At 37.8% G+C, this 23,775-nt stretch overlaps 1 protein-coding gene across 50 annotated transcripts in view; it reads left to right on the top strand.

Moving 5' to 3' along the window:
* PTPRD (protein tyrosine phosphatase receptor type D) overlaps positions 1-23,775 on the top strand; it is a 1,216,292-nt gene that overhangs the window by 981,308 nt on the left and 211,209 nt on the right. For 26 of the 50 annotated variants that reach the window (XM_033085150.2, XM_033085149.2, XM_033085148.2 and 23 more), the window contains exons 10-11: positions 1,240-1,385; positions 5,877-6,018. In XM_033085150.2, coding sequence (XP_032941041.1) covers positions 1,240-1,385; positions 5,877-6,018 — 288 coding nt within the window. Of the gene's footprint in view, positions 1-1,239; positions 1,389-5,876; positions 6,019-23,775 lie in introns of all 50 variants that reach the window. The other 24 variants (XM_033085131.2, XM_033085141.2, XM_033085123.2 and 21 more) reach the window with 1 other exon arrangement.

Genomic DNA, 23,775 nt, shown 5'->3' with positions numbered 1-23,775 from the left:
CAGGATTTCTTCCAGTGTTGCATACATGCATGACAAGAGTCTGCTGAGTTTCTTACATTCAAATAAACATGCTGACAGGAAATGCTACCTATGGAAAGAGCAGTTTTGCAGAATAAGGGGTTACACATCAGAACTAAAGAACAGCAAAACAGAAATGAAAACTAGTACACTACAGGTACATACCTGTCAGAACTAAAGAGAGGAAAGTGAAGAAAAGGGAAGAGGTAGGAAATGTAAAGGAGTTGACTGCTGAAATATGAAGATGAGAACAAAAATGAATTGCAAGAGATGATATACAGCAACTACTATAGAGGATAGCTTGATAGCAAAGACCTGGGATTTTTACCACTTACTGTCCCCAAGTTCTCACATTATATTATTTAAATAATTATCTGAAGTTGTATTGTATCTTTAGAAACTCTGCTGCTAAGAAAGATAATTATGTGAAGATTTATGGGAATTTTTTTTCTCTGTTTGAGTGTAATCTTACAGATTTTGGTATTTTATATTTAAAAGTCATATATTGTGTTGCTTTAAGTTTGAAAATTTTGTCTTACCACAAGTGAAATACTAATTTCAATTTGTTGTAACAGAAATAAAGGGAAAAGGAATGGTGAATTAAAATGACATTTCATACTTTCAAAACTGTTTCTCCATTTCGCTCTCTCAGTCGTTGGATCTTTTTTTTAGCTCTCCTTTTTGCCATAGTAGAATTTGGGAGTGAGCAGGAGCTATACACAAAATTATGCCCAAGCATTTTTGCCTGGACTCTTAATACATAGTAATTTACCTCCATCATGCAAAATTATAAATGCTTCTTCCTAAATGTCACTGATGTTAATGTCTCAAAGGTGAGCATCCTGTTTTCATGACACCCTGTGATCATAGCATCAAGTAGCAAATCATGATATTATTCCAGTTGATTGATGAGCACATTTTGCAACAGAAGTCAAATTGGATTTTTTATTTATAATGGTGATAAAATATAACCTGTGGTCTTGCTATTCCAATGCCATCAGATTTCGGTTTTAATATAAATTTCACTAGTAAAATTTCTAGGTACTTTTCTGATCTTTTATGGTTTTTTTTAATAATGCTTTCTCTTGCAGGTGAATGATATCACTGGGGAAACAAAGCATTTCCTTTAAATGTAAAGAAATCTTGAAATTATTTTTTAAAAAAATGTATGTTTACTGCTTGGATTAATTTGGGTAATTTTTTTTTGTTTGTTTGTTTCAGCACCACCAAAGTTTACAAGAACTCCTGTTGACCAGACAGGGGTTTCAGGAGGAGTTGCCTCATTCATCTGTCAAGCCACAGGAGATCCAAGACCTAAAATTGTCTGGAACAAAAAAGGAAAGAAAGTCAGCAATCAGAGATTTGAGGTATTAGGTCCATTGTTCTGTTCCTCTGAAAAACATTTTATTCCAGTCTTGTTTTTAATCCCACTATTCTTTATTAACAGTGATTTAGCAAAATAGAATTGACCATCAGGGATAATTTGGTGGGAATAGGCTCATGAAGTTTTTAATTTATGAAAGCTGGTTATGCATAGAACCTTTAAAAAGAAAACTGCTACTGCTGTTTTCTGACATAGTGTGGTTGATCTGAGGAGCTCTGTGGTGCCTCTGTTCAGTTTGCTGTCTCATCAGGGAGCTGTTGGAGACATTAGTTGAGCAGTGACTGCTGTCTCCCAAGAGCCAGCCACCTCCTTTTGTGACAAGGTGCATCGAGCTGGCCTTGCCTTTGGCTGCTTCTGCTGCCATAATTCTTTACCCCTGTTGAGCAGAGAGATGAAAGGGCACTGCAGTTCTTGCTGCTGAACAGGAAAAGTAAAACCTGCTGGCTTTAGATTCTTTTCTTAACAATAAATTAGAAAAAGGCTTGGAGAAAAGGTGTTGCTCCCCACAACCTTCAGTTAAAGGAAACAATGAAAATAATCTGCTCGAAGGATTCTGGTTATTTGGGGGAAATAAGAAAACAAATATTATTCTCTCTTGTAGTGGCAAGAATAATTAATGTCAAATATGGATTGACCTTTAACATAAAGAAAAAAACTCAGAAAAAGGGGGAAAGCTTTTAGAAGAGGTATCAAAACTGGTACTAAGAGTGTATATTTCTCTCTTAAATGTTTTCAGTGTTGGGTAAGAGACTTCTGTTTGCTTAAAAACAACTGTTCATAGATTAATGATTTTTAGATACAACAGTTGTGACATGCATTTATGAGCAAGTTACCTAATATGTAGTTACTAACAGCTGGTTGAATATTAAAGTCCTCTATATTAATTTGTGTTACCATTTGTGAAGATACTGGTCATGGCTTTCAGGTTAGATTTTTTAAGAAGAAATGCATTTCTGCTGTAAACCAGAGTTATATTCTTGATTTTTTGTTCAATAAATATATAAAGACATTGGAATTTGCTCATTAACCGATGTAACTTCTGCCTTGTGTATTTACTACAACATGAAAAACAAAATCATTAATTTAAATGTTACCTCCTAGTGCCAAAAACTGTTTGCACTTTACAGAACATAAGCAGACCTGTAATTGGCTAGAGGGATTAACATAGAAGTTTTATCATAAATTTTGCACAATTTGTCCTCTTCACAGAACTTTCACTCAAAGTGAATTCTAAACAGAGAAAATTGAACATGTATATATATGTTTACTGTGTGTTATTCTGCGATATGTCATGGTTTATTTCTTTAATATATTGCTTTCTAGGTACGCATGTACTTGTTTTTAGGGAGAATAAGTGAAAAATAAGATAGCTTTATTCAATAAAAATTATTAGAATGTAATTATAAAAAACACCTTAAAATGTTTTAAAAATGCCTTTAGTTGACTGTTGAATAAACAGTATAGCCAAGTAAGATGGAGTGTATTTTAAAGAAGTAGGTGACACTTTCCAGGTGTTTTGTAATTACAAATAGTTACAAAGTGTGCACACCATTATTTTAAACATCTTTTCTTCCTATTAGAAGTAAGGCTGTTAATTCATAGCATATAGTCTCTAAATAAGAAAAACACAGCAGTAAAAATGAGATTCAAAAAACACATATTAAACACTTGGGAAACAAGAAATGTGTGAGGTTTTCAACTGGACCATAAGAGAATATTTACTTTGGTTTCTTTTCCTATTCTATCAACTTAATATTTTGTATATTTCTCTAAGTTACTTAACAATGAAAGACATTAAAATGTTTTTCCTGGACACTTGTCTTCATGTAAATACCACTAAACAATAAATACAGCTGGAAAGGACTCTAGTGGTCCACTTCATCCACATGTTTTCCCAGGAATGCTAGGGGTTACTTTTCTATAACTGAATAAACCTGGACAGTCTCCTACAGGGTTTCATGAAACCTGTAATGATTATTTGTCCCCCACGTGAAACTAAAACTTCTTTGCTGGAACTTGATGTATGTAGCAATTGGGGTACAAATATTTTATTTTCTCTCTCTTGACTGTTTATATATTTGAAGACTGTTGTCATTGAAATTTCCTGCTTAGCAGCTAGTTCTCCCAAATTACTGAGAATAGCAGTGAAAGCTAGGCATTGCTTCTAAAGTTAAAATATACAGTAAGACCTTGAGGGTCTTCTCTGTTAATCTTTCAGCTTTTATTTATATTGCAGATACAGACTCTGAATGAGGATCTTCTTTTCTCTTCTTCCTTCAAATTAATTCAAATAATAGGAATTACAAAAATCTGATTTAATTTTCTGAGAAGTCCTTCTCAGAGGAACTTAAAAAGTAACAGAAAAAGGAAGAATAAAAGTTTAAAATGGCATCATTCTACCCTGTGTGCAAAACTGCTTTTATTAAAAAATCTCTGTCATAAAAAAAAGAAAATCTCATTCAGTAGATGGGGAAGAGTTAGGAATTAACTAGCTGTGATGTGCAGGAAAGGGGAGAACTCATCCCATAAAAAATAAATCCCTTTTATGATACATATTTTTGAGACACCAGACTTGAAACTTAATCTCTGCAGTGTTGCCCAGTTCAATCTGCTGCAGTTGTCTTCAGTGTCTGTCCAGATACATTTATTCAGCATTCAGGTTTAAACAATAGCAATTACAGTAATTTCACGAGTATAAGGCGCACTTCCGGGTATCGGCAAATTTCCGAACGTTGTCCATATATAAGGTGCACCGGCGCATAAGGGACACTTTTTTTTTTGCAGCGAGGATCCACGCTCAACAAAGTAACAAATTAGTAACAGAATTGCACGATTGCAGGGTTTACTGACCCGGTTCGGGACCAGGTGGGCTTGGCTCGGCGCTGCTGTGAGCTCGCACTCCTGAGTTGGCAAATTTCCAAACTTTGTCCGTATATAAGGTGCTCCGGGGTATAAGGCGCGCTTCTGGGTTCAGACCAAAATTTTAGTCAAAAGGGTGCACCTTTTACATGTGAAATTACTGTACTCCTTTTTAAAGTAAGTCTGTGACTATTTGGATTCTGTGCTCACATTTTTTATTGTCGGTCTGACAGCTTAAAGACTGTGAAATTTTTTTCTCCCTCACAAATGTCAATTTATCAAGAATTCTAGTTATTTGTTTAATTGTACTAATATCAGGTGGGTATTTTGTCTTGTGGAGATTGGTTTAAGGTAACGTTCTTTACTGAAAGAACAAGAAAATTTAATACATCCTATGGACTAAGAAACAAATTCAGTATCAAAAATCCCCAGGGTTTTTATCTTACTTTCACCTTTCCCAATGCTAAGCAAAAACTGAGCAATTCCAACAATGAAAACAGTAAGATGCAGGACATATTTGCCATGATTTCTAACCCTGGACTTTGTATCTCTCGTATTATCAACACGTGCAGAGATCTGGTAGGTTGCTTGTGTGAAAATAAGACAGAAAGACACAAACTGTTGTGCAGATAGGCATATATGTAAATCACTTTGTGTATGTATATATAGATTATGGACAGATATGAATTATTATGTAGAGGAAAACAAAACTAAAAAATTGTCCTTTGTTTATAAGTACCATTTATGTGATGTAGTACTGATATCTCACAGCAATTTTTCTAAATTTATTTTTTTAAAAGTAGATTAAACAAATTTTTGCTATTATTTAATTATGATAAGAAGATTTTTTCCAGCACCTACAAACCATTGCAGTATTCACCAATATTTCATATGATTTGGACTGCAGATCAAGAAGGAAATAAAAGATCTGTTCAGTGAATTTTCTCATATAAATGTTATTACTTCTTGTGTGAATATTGCAATTTTAAAATTAAATCTTAGAAGTTCAGCTTTATTATTTAGTCTCCTAAATTATCACTTTGTTGGATAAATTTACTTATTTTTACTTATTAAGTACAAAGCTAAACTGAGTCATCCTGTTTGATTGAGAAATTGCTGTTTTTAACTTTGGAGCTAAATGGGTGAGGGAACTGCACTCTCCCAAGTAGAGAGAGAATGGTATCTGGCAGCAATTAAAATGAATGTAACTGTCATTTGAAGATAGAATACTTTAGTTAAGGGAATTAAGAGGTATTGATGGTGAACTTCAGAATAAGAGAGCAATAAGTCACAGACTTATTTTTACAGCCCTTGTTTGCTGGGTTGTTTTTTTAGGTTTTTGTTTGTTTGTTTGTTTGTTCATTTGTTTTTTGTTCTGTATTTCTTGAAGTTATATTAAAGTATCCACTGAGTACTCACTGAACAGCAGTATATGTTCCAAGTATTGCCACTTAAACATTCTCCCATGTGACTGGAATTTGTCTTGGTACATAATTTTGAAAAACAAACCTGTCTTTGGTGACTTGGATACCAACAGGCCACTGCTCACAAACAGATTAGCTTAGGGATAGGTATTTGCAACAACATCTGTGACAGCTTTTGTTTCCTTTTATAGGTAATAGAGTTTGATGATGGATCTGGATCAGTTCTCAGAATACAACCGCTGCGCACACCACGAGATGAAGCTATTTATGAGTGCGTGGCTTCCAACAGTGTTGGCGAAATAAGTGTGTCCACCAGACTCACTGTTTTACGCGGTAAGTTCTTTCTAAGCATAACTAATTCATTTTATCGAGCTCAAATTTCACGAATACAAGCCGCACCATTTTGACTAAAATTTTGCTCCCACACCGGAAATGCGGCTAACACTCAGGAGCGGCTAATATGTGAATAATTTTCTTACATTTCCAACCCCAGAAGTGGAAACCGAGGTGCCGAGTCAAGCAACCTGCCAGTAAAAGCCGGCATTTCGCGATTGTTACAAATTGTTACTCTGTTGCGCCGCGGGTGGAGCTGGCTGCCTGCAGGCAGCACGGGGGAGCTCCCTCCTCTCCGGCAGCCTGGGGGAGAGAGGGGGGAGGACCCGTGCTGCCATCCCTGCAGCCTGGGGGGAAGGCGGGGGCTCCTACCCCCGCCTCCGCAGCAGGAACAGGCAGGCTCCGTCCCCGCCCACTGCCACGGGTGCCAGCGGGCTCTGTCCCCACCCACCGCCACCGCCGCGGGTGCTGGCAGGCTCCGTCACTGCCTGCCACCATGGGGCAGCTCCGGGCCGGGGCGAGCGAGTCCAGTGACAGCGACGGCCGGCCCCGAGCGGCCCCACTGAGCTGGGCCCCCTGACCCTGTTGGCAGCCCTGAGCGGGCCGAGCCTGCACAGCCTTGGCTGAGCCAGTACACCCCCCGCCCTGCCGCGGTTCTGTTACTGTTTGGCAACTTTGTTGCACACGGGTCCTCGCTGTGAACGACAGAGCGGCTTATACTCAGGTGCGGCTTATTTATGGACAAAAAACAAAAGGTTTGCCAACACGCAGAGATGCGGCTTATAGTCCATGCAGCTTGTATTCGTGAAATTACTGTACTTCACTGTTGGGAAGTTGTGATTCTCTCTGGCAAAGTTAAATGCAGTTCTTTACAAATGGACCTCACTGTAGTCCTAATGCTGTTCATTATAAACTTTTTTATATACTACTTGGCTACTGCATTTGTGACTTTTGACTGTAAAACAGTAACCTGAGTGTGTAGGGTATGACAGGTAAGAGTGAAAAAAAGAAGAAATAAGTGAAACAGGGGGGCCACACGCAACAGGTTATTATATCAATTACTGCTCAAGACAACCGCTTCATGAATGCATTTGGCTCACATTTTAGTGCTTTCCTCGGTACCTTAGCTTTGTTCAATCAGCATTTACATGGAAATTTGCTCAGTTAACAGTGTCCTTGAAAAGTTGCATGAACAGTTTTTAGATGAGGATAAGCTGCTGCAAAATTTCCACTGCAAGAGACAATCATAAAAACAGTGAAGGCTTCTTCCACTTCAAATACATGTCACCTGAGCTGTATTATTTCAATAAAACATTTTTGAAAACAGCAAAGAAAAAATTGAATTTTTTCAACTCTGTCAGGGGTGAGGATATTAATGTACTGCCAAGTCTACTGTCTAGAGAAAATACTAGTAGTCAAATGACCTAAACATTTTGTTTTGTCACCTGGAAATGAATAGACACTGGATTTAGAGACAATCCATGAAATATCACACTCTTCTGTTTGCAGGGCTGACTTTATGACTGAAGATTACTGTCTTGTATTTTGATATTACATGGAATTACAAGGTTTGCAGAATTACTAGGTACCTGTTTATAGGAATTGTAGATGATTAAACAGCTTTACAGAATTTAGAGGAAAATTCGTGGTATGTGTAATTGCAATATGTTTTTTTCTTGATCGTCTATCCCAAGCAATATAGGATGACAAGAAGAATTCTTTTTTCCTGTTAATCTCTGAAGTTGGATTTTTACTAGAAAAAAAAAATTATAACTTTATTAGCTATTTTAATCATTACAGACAATCATGACATTGCCATTGGAGACCACTAGCAGCACTATGTGCATATATATCAAACAATAACACTAAGGACATATGTATTTTTTTCTTAGAGGAAGTCTGATGTAAGCAAACCTTTTCAGTATTTAAAACTGTTACCTCTGATGCCATGATTGTTCCTTATATTATCATTTAAAAATTCTTCCCAGTCTAGCCAATGAAAACAGGAAGATTGGTAGATTGATGTTTTAACAGCACCTGTTCTTAACTCCCTAAGAAGAGGTTTTGCCTTTTTTTGTGTACAGCTTTCACATTGTTGAAAATAAACATGAAATGGCATTTTTTATATTCCATTAGAAGTTTTGCAAATTAAAGTGAGATTGGAAAGAGAAGCAAGGAAAAACAAAAAACAGTGTGAAAACTCAGGTGGAAATACTATTCTTTGTCTTCATAGTTTCTTGTAATGTATTTACAAGACTGATCACGAAATGTGCATGCATTTTGAAAGAGCGTGCTCTAAACCAGAGTTCTCATTTTAGCTTTTGTAGAGAAGCATTGGCCCTCACAGCTCTCTACCAAGAACCCCAGCATTGCAAACAATAGAGGAGGTGTCTGAGTGTCAAAACTGACTGACCATACAATGTGTTCCTCACTAGTCCTTTTGATTATTAATCAATTATTAATCAATTTTTTGTAAAACATATGTAGCTTTACTGCTTATTTTTTGCTTGATAGTAAGAGCAATAATAGTGCTCAGTGCCTGCTTGAGCCAGCACTAGTATTGCATCCTGTTTTAAAAGGAATGCATAATGATATGCATATGCAAATGACTAATAAAAAAAATACTGGTTCTGAAGTTAACATACATTTCAAGTTTAACTTTTTTTTTTAATTAAAACCACTGAAATATAAAGATTGAGCATTGTATCCAACCATAATGCATAAGGCTTTTGTAACTGCTGAAATATATTTGCCCCAGGAGTAGATTTATGGATTTAATCTGAAACTGGGAATGCGAGTACGAGAACTCACAAACATACTGTGACTGTGGATTTAGATAAGGGGGTAACGTCAGAGAAAGCAAGGAACCTGCAGAGAAACAGGGCATTATTAGGAAATTTTGGTGGGGTTAAAATTTGGAGTGCTAAAAGTACAATGATTTGCTGTATCGCTTCCCAAGACATGGCATAATTCAGAGCTAAAGGCATTAGCCTGGAAGATAATTCTATTATTGAAAAGCCTCTACTTTGCAAACTTAGACAAATCTTCACCTTGTAGAGTTTGCTGCAGTAGCATTGTGGAAAAGTAGTCCATTGATGTTGCCTTTTTGGGAAAGAGTGCCTCTGCCTCACATAGCTGCTGTAGGAATAAATATATATTGTAGATGTGAACAGAAATTAACTAGATTTAATGAAATACAAAACAGAGTTGAGTGAATTGGATCTGTAGTTGCTTATGCTTTACTCATCCCTGTGGTATGTGTGTGACCCTGCATTGAAGAAGATGCCTATATAACTTTCATATGTTCTTCTAGTTATTCTCCAATGGATCTATCACAGACTCAGCTCAGCATTTGTGCTTCTTGCAAGAAGTCACCCCGAGGTGGAAGTCAGATTTTACTCACAATTCAGCTCACAAGTATTGCAATCCTAATAGGGAATGGCAGTGAAATCAGGGTGATTCCAGGAGCAGAAGTGTCTACCTATATTCATTTTGTTTGATTATTTCGCAAATCCCAGCTTGACTGCTAAAAATCATTTCTGGAGCATAGAACAGCAGCATTTTTGCTGATATTTCCGTGTCTTTGCAGCTAAATTTGTCAGTTTTTCTGAGGCCGTGTAGAGTAACAAGTTCCGTGCATTACAGATGCTACCATATTTTGTTAGGTTCCTATACTGCAGCCGAATCTTAGTATTTGGGTCTCAAAGAACTATGAGTAAAAAAAACTTTGAGCTTCTAGGTGTTAGAAGATATCAGTTGAGAAGGAAGAAGGGCAGAAAAGGCATCTACAGATAACATTTTAAGGCCTTACCAGAGACAAAATCTTGGATCCTTTTTGCTGTTACTACAGTAAATCAGGAAATATTCTAGGTTAAACTTGCACTTCTTAGGCTGAATATTGTGAGAGTCTGGACCAAGAATGAATGTCTGAGATAACTGGAAGCTGCTTTTGATTTTCTGTATTTAAAGAAGTTGGCTGCTTTCCAGGGCAGATTCACCCATATGAAAACATTGAAGGGAAACAAGGCCTGAAAAGAGAAGTCTGGAAGTTGCCTGTTGGAGACAGGCAGACAAGAGGAGTCCATACTATTTATTTTGAAGCTCTTTGTTTTGAAAGTTTGTGCAGAGAAACGTATGAGTGGAATGGTGCTTTGATTCTTTTATATGTTGGTGCTTAATATTCATGCCTTTCTAGCCAAGAATGTCAGTGGTGTCCTGGAGGGCTTTAGAAGGACCATTGCCAGCAGGTTGAGTGAGGTGATCCTCCCCCTTTACTCAGCCCTGGTGAGGCCACATCCAGAGTGCTGTGTCCTGTTTTGGGCTCCTCAGAACAAGAGAGACATGGAGCTTCTGGAGAAATCCAGCAAAGGTTACAGAGATGATGAGGGGATTTGAGCATCTCTTTTGTGAGGAAAGCCTTAGGGAAATGGTCATGTTAACCTGGAGAAGAGATGACTGAGAGGGGATCCTATAATTGTTTGTAAGTAACTGGAAGGAAAGTGCAAAGAAAATGAACTCGACTCTCTCAGTGTTGCCAAGGAAAAGGACAAGAGGTGGCAGGAAGAAAAACTCGTTCACAGAAAGTTCAATCTGAACATGAAGAACTGCTTTAGTTTGGAGGCAACTGTGCACTGCAAAAGACTGCCCAGGGAGGTTGTGGAGTCTCCCTCAATGGGGATATTCAAGAACTGTCTGGATGCAACCCCGTGCAATGTGTTCTCAGCTGACCCTGCTTGAGCAGGGAGGTTGGATGTGATGATCTCGCTGTGGCCCCTTTCCCTACCTATTTTGTATATAAGCAATAAAAAGCAATAAAGTGTAGGATCTTCCTATACTCCCCAGATACTAGAGATGAAATAGCTTTCCTTTCACTGTCCATTCATTTCATGTTAAAGCCACCTAAATCTGGTTTAGGTCTTGTCTATGGTGGATATCAAACGTTTCCCCTAAGTTGTAGGACAAGGGTTCTACTGTGTATACACCAGCCTAGTCATATACCAGTCTACAGATTTTTCAGGAGGGCGGAAATAAGTGTTTCCTTCTAGTAAAGAAACCAGTAGCAATTCTATTCAGTTAATTTTCAGGAATCCTGCTTTTCATTTTGAAATTTTTTTTTTAATTGTTATTTGTTTATAAAGTTTCTTCAAGATCGTGAGGGTATTAAGAAGTCTTAGCTTCAACTGCAGCTAAGGTATATGAGTAAAGCACAGAAGTGTGCAGGTTTTAATTAAGGATGTAGAGCATAGTATGTATATTCTAATATTGCTCCTGTTAGCTCTGTTTTCCTTGCTGTCTGGAAAGTAGAGAGAGAGAGGCTACAACAGGGCATTTATGCAGAAGGTTGTTTGTTTGTCTTGACACACAATTTTCTCTTATTCTTGTTGATTATGTTGATATTCTGCATTACAAAAATACTGACATAGAGCATCGATGTACCACAGGCAGTATGTAAGCCTGAAAGAAGAAAAATTTCTGTGGGAAGTGCCTAGGGTGTTTATTCCTTTTGATATTATTAGAAACTCATCAATTCAATGTCAAACATTCACTACTGCATAAAATGAAAAACCTATATATTTACTGTACAGTATTTCCCTGTCCATTGATAGACATAGATGTTGAGGTAATTGTGAGAGATTTTTATGAGACTCTCAGAAGTGCACAACATTTCCACATTAAAATAAAAAAGAACACCAAAACTGGGGAAAAGCAACCAACCAGACAAAAAAGAACCCTGAACAATTCCAATCAGAGATGATAAATCTGAGGTGTTACAGTTTTTGTTTCTGCTGCTGCACTGAATAGATTCAATGATAACAGAAGCTCATTTCTGTATTTTCACTTTACCTGCTAGTACTGAAATGAGAAGGAACTATTTTGAAGTCATCTGTTATCTGAGACAGCTATCTTAGGGGGCATAGGAATCAGACAAATGGAGTGGCATGGCTGTAGTGTTGGAAAATGTGCAGTGGGATGTCTCTCAGTTCTAGACAAATGGGAGGAAGGAGTACATATTCTGGATATTAGCTGCACAGTAGGAGAAATTTGCTGTGTCCAGCTGGAACTGTATAAACGATGTACACCGGTGTTTATCTGAAACTGTTAGCTGTATAGTCACAGTGATTAATGCCAGGTGGTTGCTAGTAAGACAGGGTTTTGAAATTGGAATGAAGAGAAATAAGGGAACTAAGAAAATACCTGTGCATGAGCTCAATGCACTGGAAGGACATTTAATCTCAATCATATATTGCATGATAAGACTTTAGAAGAGCCAAAGGAGCATCATTTCCCAAAACTTCCTAAACCTTTAGTGGTCATGCTATGTGTAGCACCTTGTGACTGGAGCTAGCATGTTCATTACAGTCCTATTTTTGTTAAGCCTCTTTTTGAAGAGGAACTCTGTTCCGGCTGAGAAGATGCTACTTTAACAGTTCATGTTGTAAAGCCTCTCCTGGGTCTCTGTGCAGGGAGGATTAAGAAATGAAACACAGCTGCTTGAAAATCACACAATAGGATTTTGTTTAATTGTGAAACTAAAGAAGAGGTAGCCAATACAACTTTAGCTTAAAAAAACTGCTACAGACATCTAGAGAATGGCATGCAGATTTCTTGGAATGGCATACGAAATAGTACAGAATTAGAAATATTTATCTGTGATGTTATAAACTATTTCAGAATATTTTCTTTGGATATGAAAATACTATTTTTGGCAAATAAATACTAACCTTCCGTGCAGCACAGTTTTAAATTCTTTATAATTATTGATCTTCATAAAGATGAGGTGATGACATTTTAACTAGTAGCCAGAAAAAGATACAAATGAATAATGAAATACATTTCTCATATCTTAGTTCAAAGGTACTGTATGTTCAAGTTCTGTTAATGGCAAGTGTGTACATGGTAGTGGTTTAGAAAGTATTGCACCTTATAAATTTCATCACAATCAGTGACCATACAAGAGTCTATCACTGTAAATACATGATTGAGGGTATTAGTTCAGCTTTTAGGTATATGCACTTGAGTGAAGTGATTTAGCAGGTATCTATTGTTGACTTTTGTGTAGTTCCTCAACAAATAATGTGTAGTAATTTAATATATATGAAAATGATTGAATAACTACTATAAGTATTTTTAAAAATTTCTGGCAAGGGCCTTACCTAGTTTCTTTTATGGTTAATACTTTTTTTTAATATTTCCACTCATGTTTCTATATGCAAAATGTATCAAACACATTTTTTTTTTCAATCAAGGAATCTTTTGATTACCTTTTTTTGCTTAGTTTGAATTTTAGAGATCTTCCCTTCTCTTGCACAGCATTATGTTACAAATAACCTACTACAGTAATGAATTTAAAGCTATACCTTAGAAAGTTTCTTGCAACAAGTAGAGATGCTGCTTTAGAAAAATAATTAAACAGCTGTCCCAGATTTCTTAATTATCCTTGTAAATTCCTTTCATCAAAACTTTCAGAGACTAGTTACTTTGGAAAATCAAGAGCAGTCTGATGGTAGATTTTTAAAGATGTCATAAGAAGGTATCCATAGATATCAGATTTTTTTGGGAAATCTGTCCTTTTTCCCTACATTTTTTAACTGGTGAAATTTAATTCAGCTTATCCTTCATATTTTTTTAAGATGATTGATTGTTCAGTTGCATTTGCTAGATCAGTATGCATAGTGAAAGTTTTCCTGCTGACAGTTACCACTTACCATGTCTTTGCAAAGGTTTATTTTTCTTACTTCTAGTTCTTAATGAATTTCATGTCACTGAATTTCATCCAATCAAATTTATGTTTTACCTAAAATGATGTAAAATTACCCAGTTCTGTTTCACATACTTGTGTATAGGATTAATTTTATTTTATGAAATATCGACATTAGTAGAAAATAATTTATGCCATACCTTTTTAAGGCCATATGATGTTCCTAAGAGACAAGCATTGGCTTCAAATCACTAATATAGCTAGACTATATGTATTTGTACTTATTACATGTACTTATATCCATGAAAGAAAGCAAACTTATGGATGATAGTTCATAAAAAGATGTCTCACAGTTTTGATCTAAGAAGAGAAGCTGAAATAATGCTGGACAAAAGCAGAGCAGCTCTGTTTAGCGTGAAAGAATTCTTCGTTGACAGTTTTGGCTAAGAATGTACACCTGTTAAATACTTTCAGACAACAGCTAAATGACTAATTTTAGCATGACCCCCTTTTAGGTATTCCCATTCTGCTGTCTAATGACTGCATATGGAATTATAGGCATTTTTCATAGCCCCTGTGACTATATGCTGGATGCTTGTAAAATACAAATTAGGCCATGTAGAGCAGATAAATTTTAAGACACATTTGTTTTATACCTTTTTTTCCCACTCATTGATACCTATGATGATTCAATCCTTTTTTACAGATGGTCATTCTTACATCATCAGAAATCTGTCAAAAGCAAATTATAGTAAGAAAATGGAAAAGGACATAGTAGGGGGAGCAGTAATCTTTCTCCTACCAGCAGAATCAGTATTAGGTAATGTAAGATCAGAACTAAAACCTTAAATATCTTAACATAAGACACTTGGCCTGCTATATACAATAAGGAACTATTTTGATCTGGTTTTGTAAGGACCCAGATAGAAGCAGCATATGGATGTGATATTAAAACATAACTTTACAAGAAATGGTGGGGCATTACTATGTATAAAACTGTTAGCTTTTCTGAACAAGGAAAGTGGTGTTGAGGGGAGGGCAGTATATTTCTGTGCTATAATTTTGATACTTTTTAGTGCTATGTGTCTATTTTTTATACACATAAAATTTAATTTCTTCTCTTTTCTGCCCGGATGCAATATAATTTAAATAAAACTGTCATTCAAATTTGCATTCTGGTTCTTTTTATCTACTTAGAAAATTGTGTGCCATTTGTTTTTTTTTAATTAGTTAAAAAAAAAAATGCAAAATATTTTTTCATACACCAAGAATTCTTAGAATACAGTCACTTTTCTTGGGTTTAGTCATTATGCATGGATTTAAGGCCTTTGGCCTTGTGTAGAGTGCTGTTAGCGCAGTATCAGGTATTGAGATTGTTTAGGCCACTGAGCAATGAAAACCTGCTCTCAAGTGAAGCCAGTGGAATAATGAAATCCAGTGCAGTTAATCAAACACCATCTTTCCTGTTGTTCTTATGATCTGTGTGTCCACTCACTTAACAGACTCTTGTGATATTAATTAGCAATGTAATTGTTGAAGTTGCACAACACAAAAGTAAAATACACAAAGGAATTCTTAAGGATTTTTTTTTCATGTCATTATTTCATATGGATTTTTAAAAAGTAAAGTAATTCTAAGGATTTTCTGTTTAAGAAGATATTATGGTGATTAGTTCCTCAAGCCCTGACAGTGTCATTGTATCTGTAAGGAGCCCAGTGGTTTTAGCCACTTGATAGTTTCAATTTAATTGTTATCACAGCAGATCTTCATATGAGATGTCTAGTATGGCATAAGAAAACAAAGGCAATTACTAGAAAAAGGCATATATCCATATAGTGGGCTTGTCTTCATTTTTCCATGCTAGCCATTTCTGTCAATACTCATGTCTTATCAAGTGTAACATTAGGGTGATGGAAGTGTTTTCTGAAATATAGGATGTGTTTGACATTAGTGTACTGAGCTGACAGTAAAATTAAATACATTTTAAAATAATAAATGCTAATTTTCAAATACAGAAAATGCCCAGCAAGAATTCTTTTACACGTGTATCTTAAAAGTAATTTAGAAATTAGAGAAAGCTTTTGTAATGCTTCAGCTTACTTAGCCTGGTAAGAGGTCATAAAATGGTATCTTACTATAATTCCCAAGTTTTCAAGGATTTAACATAGAAAGCAAAAAATAAAATGGAAGTCACATACTAAGTGTTCAAAATATTTTTACAAACATAAAGACATGAAAAGGAAGATGAAATTCAATAGACCTTGACAAAACAAAAATACTCTGTTTATTAGGACAAGAAATGAAACAGTTCTGAGGCAGTGACTTTCAGTTGATTCCACAAAGGAGAGGAGGCTTTGTTGCATTAGTGTGGCAGGAGTTTGAAAGAACTGTGATTTAAGGATCTCTTCTGGGAGGAAGAAACTTATGAATGCTCTAAGGCTTAGACACGATATAAAATGCTGGTATAATATATATAACTTTAAGTATTTTCAGTACTTGCTTTAAACTGATGTAAAGTGCTGCACCTGGTTTACTACTGTTCTGTTTAACTTCATAGCAAGATGCAGTAAATAACATCTTGCTACTAGTTCAGTAGCAAGTGAAATTTCTTCACTTTCATATGAATAAAACATGCAAAATTGTGCCTTATGTCCACAGTGATTGAAACAATTCTATTAAAATTATTTACTGTTACAAAGAATCTAGTGTGATGTAAGATGTTAGATGGTAATAGTAGAATTTTAGCATTTTGTGTATATTGAATGCATCTTGTGACCTACAATGTCAGTGCGTGCTTTATATGACAACAGCCAAATAGAATAATGAGGTAATTCTTCAAGTGGAAACACTTCAGCAAACTTTTCAGTCAAATGTAGTCAAAAAGCACTGATTAGAGCCAGGTGTTTCATTAGGGCATTCAGTGCACCTGAATCTTGGCTTGTGACACTGGTCTTTCATAACATTTATGTATTTCAGGATATATTAACAATGAATATGGGAACTACTGTTATTAATTGAATTATTTTTATTATCATTACTGCATGACTTCTTTGCATCATCTGCCAAAGGTCTTGGGAGTCTGGGAAGGTCCCTGCTGACTGGAAACTAGCCAATATTATTCAATTTACATGAAGGATGTACAGGAAGACCCAGGAGACTACAAACGTGATAGTTCTATCCTAAGTTCCTAAATACTGAGCACTTCTGGAAGGCATTTAAAGAACAATACTGTCAGCATTGGTTCACAGAGGTGATTCACAAAGGCCCTGTTTACTTAATTTTATTTCCATCTGTGATATCCTCCAAGTAGATAAAGGGAAGGTGGTGGATGGGGCTTTTCTGGATTTCTGAGGCTGTCCATCACAGCATCCTTCTGGAAAACATTGTCCAGTTGTGGGATGAGAAGGTTCACAATGCTGTGGGTGAAGAACTTGCTGAATGTCAGAGCTGAAAGGATTGTGGTACGTGGGGCTATATCTTGCTGTCAGCCACTTACTAGAGGTGTTCCTCATGGTTCTGTTTTAGGGTCAGTCTTGTTCAAAATACTTATTCATTTTCTGCATATAGGGGAATGCACCAGGTTTGCTGATGATACAAAACTGGGAGGTGCTGTTGACTCTTTCAGCATGACCTTGCAGGCTTTTCTAGATGGATTAAAACACTAGACAAAGATTAATGAGACAAAATTTAAGTTTAAATGCCAAATTCTTCACCTAGAACACAAGCTCACACTGGGGGAGGAGTGACTGAATAGCAGCCTTTCAGAAAGGAATCTGGGCTGTTGGTTAATGTAAAGCTCAATGTTGCGTCAACCCTGCCAGCCAACCTTCCATCCTGGGGTACATCAGATACAGCATCACCAGGCAATCCAAAGAGGTTATTGTCCCACCCTATTCAGCATTAACGTGGCCTCACCCTGAGTGCTGGGTGCAGTGCTGCACCCTACTATTTATAAAATATATGGAGGTCCTTGAATGTCTTCAGAGCAGGGCAACAAAGCTGGGGAAAGTACTTGATGCCATGTCCCCTGAGGAGCAGCTAAGGACTTTCGGCTGCCATAGTTCAACGAAAAGAAGGCTAAGACCTTGCTGCTCTCTGCAGCTTTGCAAGGTGAAGAAGCAAGAGGGAGATGCTGGTGCATCTTTAATATCTGGTGAAAAGATGCATGGGAACGGTTCCAAGTGGCATCAAGGGAGATGCAGGATGACCCTGAACCTCAGAAAGTATTTCTTTAAAAAGACAGTGGAACAGGCTTCCTAGAGAGGTGCCCAAAGCCTGTCAGTGTTTACGAGGCATTTGGATAATGCCGTTAATACTTGCTTTAGCTTTTATTCAGCCCTTGGAGTGGTTGGGCAGTTGCATCATTGGGCATCACTTCCAAATGAAATACTCTGTTCTATTCTCCATTATAGTATTTAGTAATATAGTATTTATAGTATTATAATAATATATTAAATTATAAAAAATATTATGTATTTGACATTAATTAGAATAAAGTATTTAAAGAAGAATGGTGAAAATTTTAGCTTCACTAATCCATTGGTTTTCAATCAGCACAATTTCTTCTGAACATAAAATCAGCTTTTCTTTCTATGCTCATTCATATTCCCAGCCTTTCAAAAAAATGTATTGGAACATTATAGCAGTATTTTTGTAGCCTATATAACTTGGCTAAGTACTGTTCTTCATTACAGTGAATATTCTTGTAAAGAAATAATTTTTTTATTATTACTGCTATGAATAGCAGTTAAAAAGTGCATTTTTAAAAATAACTTGAAATTCAGTGTGCCTAGCTTAGTACCAAGCTCAAAAGCTCGTCTGAGCTCCCATATATTCCATTGTTTCACCTGTTGCATTGCCATGTTTTCACTAGGCCTGTAATTTATTTTCATAAAATATATCGTCTTAAATGGCGTTATCAACCTAGCTGCTAAGATAAACAAATCTGTATAGACAACCTCTATCGTAATGTTCGCACAGAGATTTATTTGGGTTTTGGCTGTATAGATAAGGAAGTAGGCTATCTGGGAAACCCTCTTCATTATACCTGCAGCAAAATAACTTTCAAAGAAAGCAAATTGAGAGGCTGAAAAGTTGAAAAGTTGCCAGGTTTTTTTTTTTTGGTTTTTTTTTGTTTTTTTTTTTTTTAAAGCTACTGTCACTTGGAACTTGATTTATGGCAAGGAGATGAAGCCAAGTGCAGAAAGCCATTATTAAGCCCAAAAGCAATCATTTTCTGTTGTGGTATGTTACATATAGCAGACAGAATTTTGAGAATTGAGAATATGTTCAAGTCAGTGACAAAAAGGTCTTCTTTGCTGGACTTCAGATCAGTCAAAACTTGAGTTTGGTCATTAGTTGTAAAATGTCAAAGCCACAGAATGCAAGCAGGAGAGCTTCTAATTTAATTAACATTTTTCAAAATTGGAAACTTAAATTTAATCTTACTGGTAGTTCCTGTCATGGTACTGAGTGCTTCTTTTTTCTAAGGATACTTATATCATCAAATGTATGATACTTATATACATCAAAAAACTGTTTTTCGGGGTGTTTTTTGCTTAAATCCTGAAACAGAACGGTGAAAGGAGAGTGACATTCATTGTTTAATGAGTTGTCAAAACTTAAATGACTGTATAAACAGATATTCTTAAATATGGCCTCATTTTCACATGAATGTACCGCTCTGAAAGTACCATTTAGTTTCAGCAAGATCCTCCAGGATCTTTAGAGTTTGAGAATATACATGGTTTTGGCACTAATACTGGCTGATAACTCATGAGAGATGATTTTAAAAAATGGATTAATTTTTAAAGTAAATATATGTACATTTGAAACTGCTCCCCTTATGAAAAGGTAAGAAGCTATGCATGTGGTGTGTATTGCAATTTCTTTCTTATGACTGAGTCAAATAAACAAGGTGATATATCAGGTATTTATCATGGGTGAAGTTTATCCATAGAATCAGAGAACACGCTGAGTTGAAAGGAACCCATCAGGATCACAGAGTCCAGCTTTGGCCCTGAACGGGACAGCCCTGAGGGTCGCACCATGTACCTGAGAGCACTTTTTGAACTCTTGCCAGGCTTAGTGCTGCAGCCACTTCCCTGGGGAGTCTGTTCCAGTGCCCAGCCACCCTCTGTGTGAAAATTCCTGATGTGCAGCCTAAACTTCCTCTGGCACAGCTCCAGGCCATTCCCTTGGGTCGTGTCACTGTCACCACAGAGCTTTTAAATTTTCTTATGTTGCCCAAACCAGCCCCCAGTGCTGGAGGTGAGGCTGCCCCAGCTCAGAGCAGAGCAGGACAATCGTCTCTTTTGCCCAGCTGTGATACTGTGCCTGATACCCCCCAGGACAGGGCTGGCCCTCCTGGCTGCCAGGGCACTGCTGGCTCATCTTCCACTTTCTGTTGACGGGGATATCCAGCTCTTTTTTCCACAGTGCCGCACTCCAGCCTCTCATTCCGCAATCTGTTTGTACATCCAGGGTTGTCCCATCCCAGATGCAAAATCTGTAACTTTCCCTTTTTCAGCTTCATATGGTTGTTGATTTTTCATCTCTCTCATTTGTAGTGATCTTTCTGCAGGGCCTCTCTGCCCTCAAGGGAGTTGACAGCTGCTCTCAATTTAGTGGTATTGGCAAACTTAGTATTCCTTCCGGTCCTGCATTTGATGCTGTTTTGATTTGTATCTTTTTGCTTTTATGTATTTTCTGAATTCTTTACACATACATTTGTAGCTTTGTAACTTCTTATTGTAGCCTAGCTAACTTCAGCATGTCCTAGGCAGAAAGACAAAACATTTTCCAACGCCCCTTATCCTATGTTGGAACCAAGGCCAAAACACAGCTCTTCAGACACATTTTCATCCACAAGATTCAGCCCCATCTAAGGGGAGAGAATTTAGAAGGGGCTTGGACTGGGTGGGGATTGCATCACCACTTCTGCTCATAATAGGTGTTTTTTTGGTAAAGTAAGCTAATTTACCAAGCTGATAAAACTCTATGCACCCATGTCAGAAGTGGGCCTTTGTGGACATTTTTCCATAGCTGCCTCTGGTGGCCTTCAATAAAGATTCACTTTTATATTAATTCCTATACTAATATTATTTCAAAAGTGTGTTGTTTTATTTCTAGGTTGAATAAGGCATCACATCCAAGTAATTTATGAATATGTTGAAGAACTAGGCTAAGGATTGGAGCCCTGTGGAACCCTGCTAATGACAGGTCCCAGTCTGATTTCACCCCATTCACTGTAAACCCTTGTACCTGACCCATGAGCCACCTGCTCGCCCGTCCCATGATGTGTGTATCCAGCTGTGGGCTGGACATTTTGTCCAGAAGGACCCTGTGAGAAACAGCATCAAAAGCTTTGCTGAAGTTCAAAAAGGTTACATGAATGGGCATTCCTAGATTAACTAGGTGTTCTACCCTGTGGCAGAAGATCAGATTTGAGAAGCAGGACTTCCCCTCAAGAAGCCATGCTGTGACTGATGACTTTGTTCCCCTCCAGGTGTTTTTCAATACCTCCCAGAATAATCTTTACCATGCCTTTACTGGACACTGAAGTGAGATTGACAAGACCATAGTTTCTTTCTCTGTGAGGGCATCCCTCCATTGAGAATCAGGACAATATTCACCAGTTTCCAGTCAACTGGGACCTCTCCAGAATCCCAAGACTACTCAAAAATCATTGCGAGAGGCTTTGAGATGACATCAGCTAACTCTTAGATTCTTGGATTAATCCCATCAGGCCCTGTACATTTATAGGGATCCAGCTCAAGCAGTAGATCCCACACAAGTTTAGGGTCAGCTGGGATTTTACCATTCTTGGAATCATGGTCTTCCAGTTTAGGAAGTGTTAAAAATGAAGGCAAGGAGTGCATTAAACATCTTTAACTTATCCATGTTTGTGTTTGTGAGGTGACCACCCTCATCCTGTAATGGGCCAATGTTATTCCTACCTGCTTTTTTGTCATTAACATGGGTGAAAGAAACCTTTTTACCTTGCTTCCACTGGGCACACACCTTCTTTTCTCTTTTTATTTCCAAAAGATCCATGTTCAGCCAAGCTGGCCTTCTGCCTCACCTTCTTGGCTTCCATTATTTGGGAATTGCCTGTTTCTGTGCCCTTAGGTGGTGATGGTTAAAAAGTGACCAGCACTGACAGACTCTAGCACCTGCAAAAGGATTTTTTCCAGGTGACTTTACTCACTAATTCCCTGAACCTCTTGAATTCTGCACTCCTCATGTGTGGGGTTGAGGTTTTGTTGGCACTTTTCTTCCTGTAAGCAGAGATTTTAAACTAGATCACTTTGTGGTCACTGTTGTCAAGCAGCAGATCATGGGGGCATCTTTCTGAGCCAGCTCACTTAGGACTTGTTCCATAAAGTTGTCCTCCAGATTTTTAAGGAATCTTCTGGCCTGGGTTGTGCCAACTGTATGATGCTCCTATTTGATTTCTGGCAAGTTGAAGTCCCCCAGAACGGCAAGGGCAGTTGACCTGGAAGTATCCCTTAGTTCCTCAAAGAAGTGATTCATTTGCAACATCGTCCTGGCTAGGACGGCTGTAGTAGACTCCTAAGATGACATGTGAATTGATTTTTCCCCTTGATTCCTACCCAGAGGCTCTCAATTGTGCCACTGCTCACTGGGAGCTCCGTAGATTCCCCTCTGTGATGCACAGTGCCACCCCTCTGCCTCTTCTCCCTGCCTATGCCTCCTGAAGAGCCTGTAGCAGGGAATTTCAGTCACGGTCTCATCCCACCATATTTCACTTAGCCAGTGGTGTCAAATCTCTGGAGCTGGGTTTAGCTCCTCTTGTTTGTTCCTCATGCTGCGCACATTTCTGTAGAAATGTCTCAGGTATGCCGTGTTGTAGCCAACACCTCCTGAAGCTACGGCAAGGATCCCATTACTGCTTGTTACCATAAGTTTTGTCACACCATCCCATTCCACTGGCAGGGCTGATTTGGTCTCTTACCAAGCTAGTTCAAATATCTATCAACAAAGTGTTCTAGCTCCTCGCTAGTGGAGTTCTATCATGCTAGAACTCTGTTTCCCTTCTGAGATGGGTGCATCCCATCCAGTGTCAGTACACCAGGTGTTAAATAGGTCATCTCATGATCAAAAATCCCCAAAATACCCCAAATTTTTTCTGATTACACAAACCTCAGCACTGACCTGATGGATCTGTCTGTTCCTATCAATATTATTCCTTGTTACCAGAAGGATCAAGGAACTCACTAGCTGTGCTCCTGATCCTTCAACCAATCATTCAAATAGCTAGACAGATGGGCAGAGAAAACAGCATGAAGTTCCACAAGGCCAAGTACTGACACTTGTCCACAATAACCTCAGGCAGCATTACAGACTTGGGACAGAGTGACTGAAGAGCTGCCCTGGCAGAAAAGGACCTGGGGGAAGGGGAGGCTTGTGGGGGGGGCCCATCACTCCCTACAACTCCCTGAAAGGAGTGTGCAGTCAGCTGAGGGTTGCCTCTTCTCTGGGGCAACCAGCAATATGACAAGAGAACAACCAAGCTGTGCCTGAGGCAGTTAAGGTTGGATATGGGAAAGAAATTCTTCACAGAACGAGTGATTAGGTCTCAGAATGAGCTGCCCAGGAAGATCACCGTTCCTGGAGGAAGGAATGGATGTAGCAGTTGGTGCTGTGGTCTGGTTGACATGGTGTTTGCTGACAGGTTGGACTTGATCTGAGAGATCTTTTCCAACTTATTGGTTCTGTGATTCTGTACATGCAATAACCTTGTTCCAGCCTTCATTTTCAACGCACCCGTACCTAATTACCTGTGGAGTTCTGATTCTGTCTTCCTCACTCCATTAATTCGCTGCAACTGCTTTTTAGAAAAGGAGAATGGTGCAATAGGACATCAGTTGATAGGATTAGATTTTTAGGTTAAAAATACAAAGAAGATAAAACAGGTAGCCTTATGAACAGGTTTATTGCAATTTCCTATTAGAGGGCAGAGCAGTAGTAAAGGTAGAGGCTGAACTTTACTAAGAAGAGATTGGCTTTCATCTTCATTTACTAATGTAGGCTGT

This window comes from Catharus ustulatus, chromosome Z (assembly GCF_009819885.2).
Source record: "Catharus ustulatus isolate bCatUst1 chromosome Z, bCatUst1.pri.v2, whole genome shotgun sequence".
In the NCBI taxonomy this organism is placed as follows: Eukaryota; Metazoa; Chordata; class Aves; order Passeriformes; family Turdidae; genus Catharus; species Catharus ustulatus.
The sequence above is the reverse complement of the archived record's forward strand: the minus strand, read 5'-3'. Positions and strand labels throughout refer to the sequence as shown.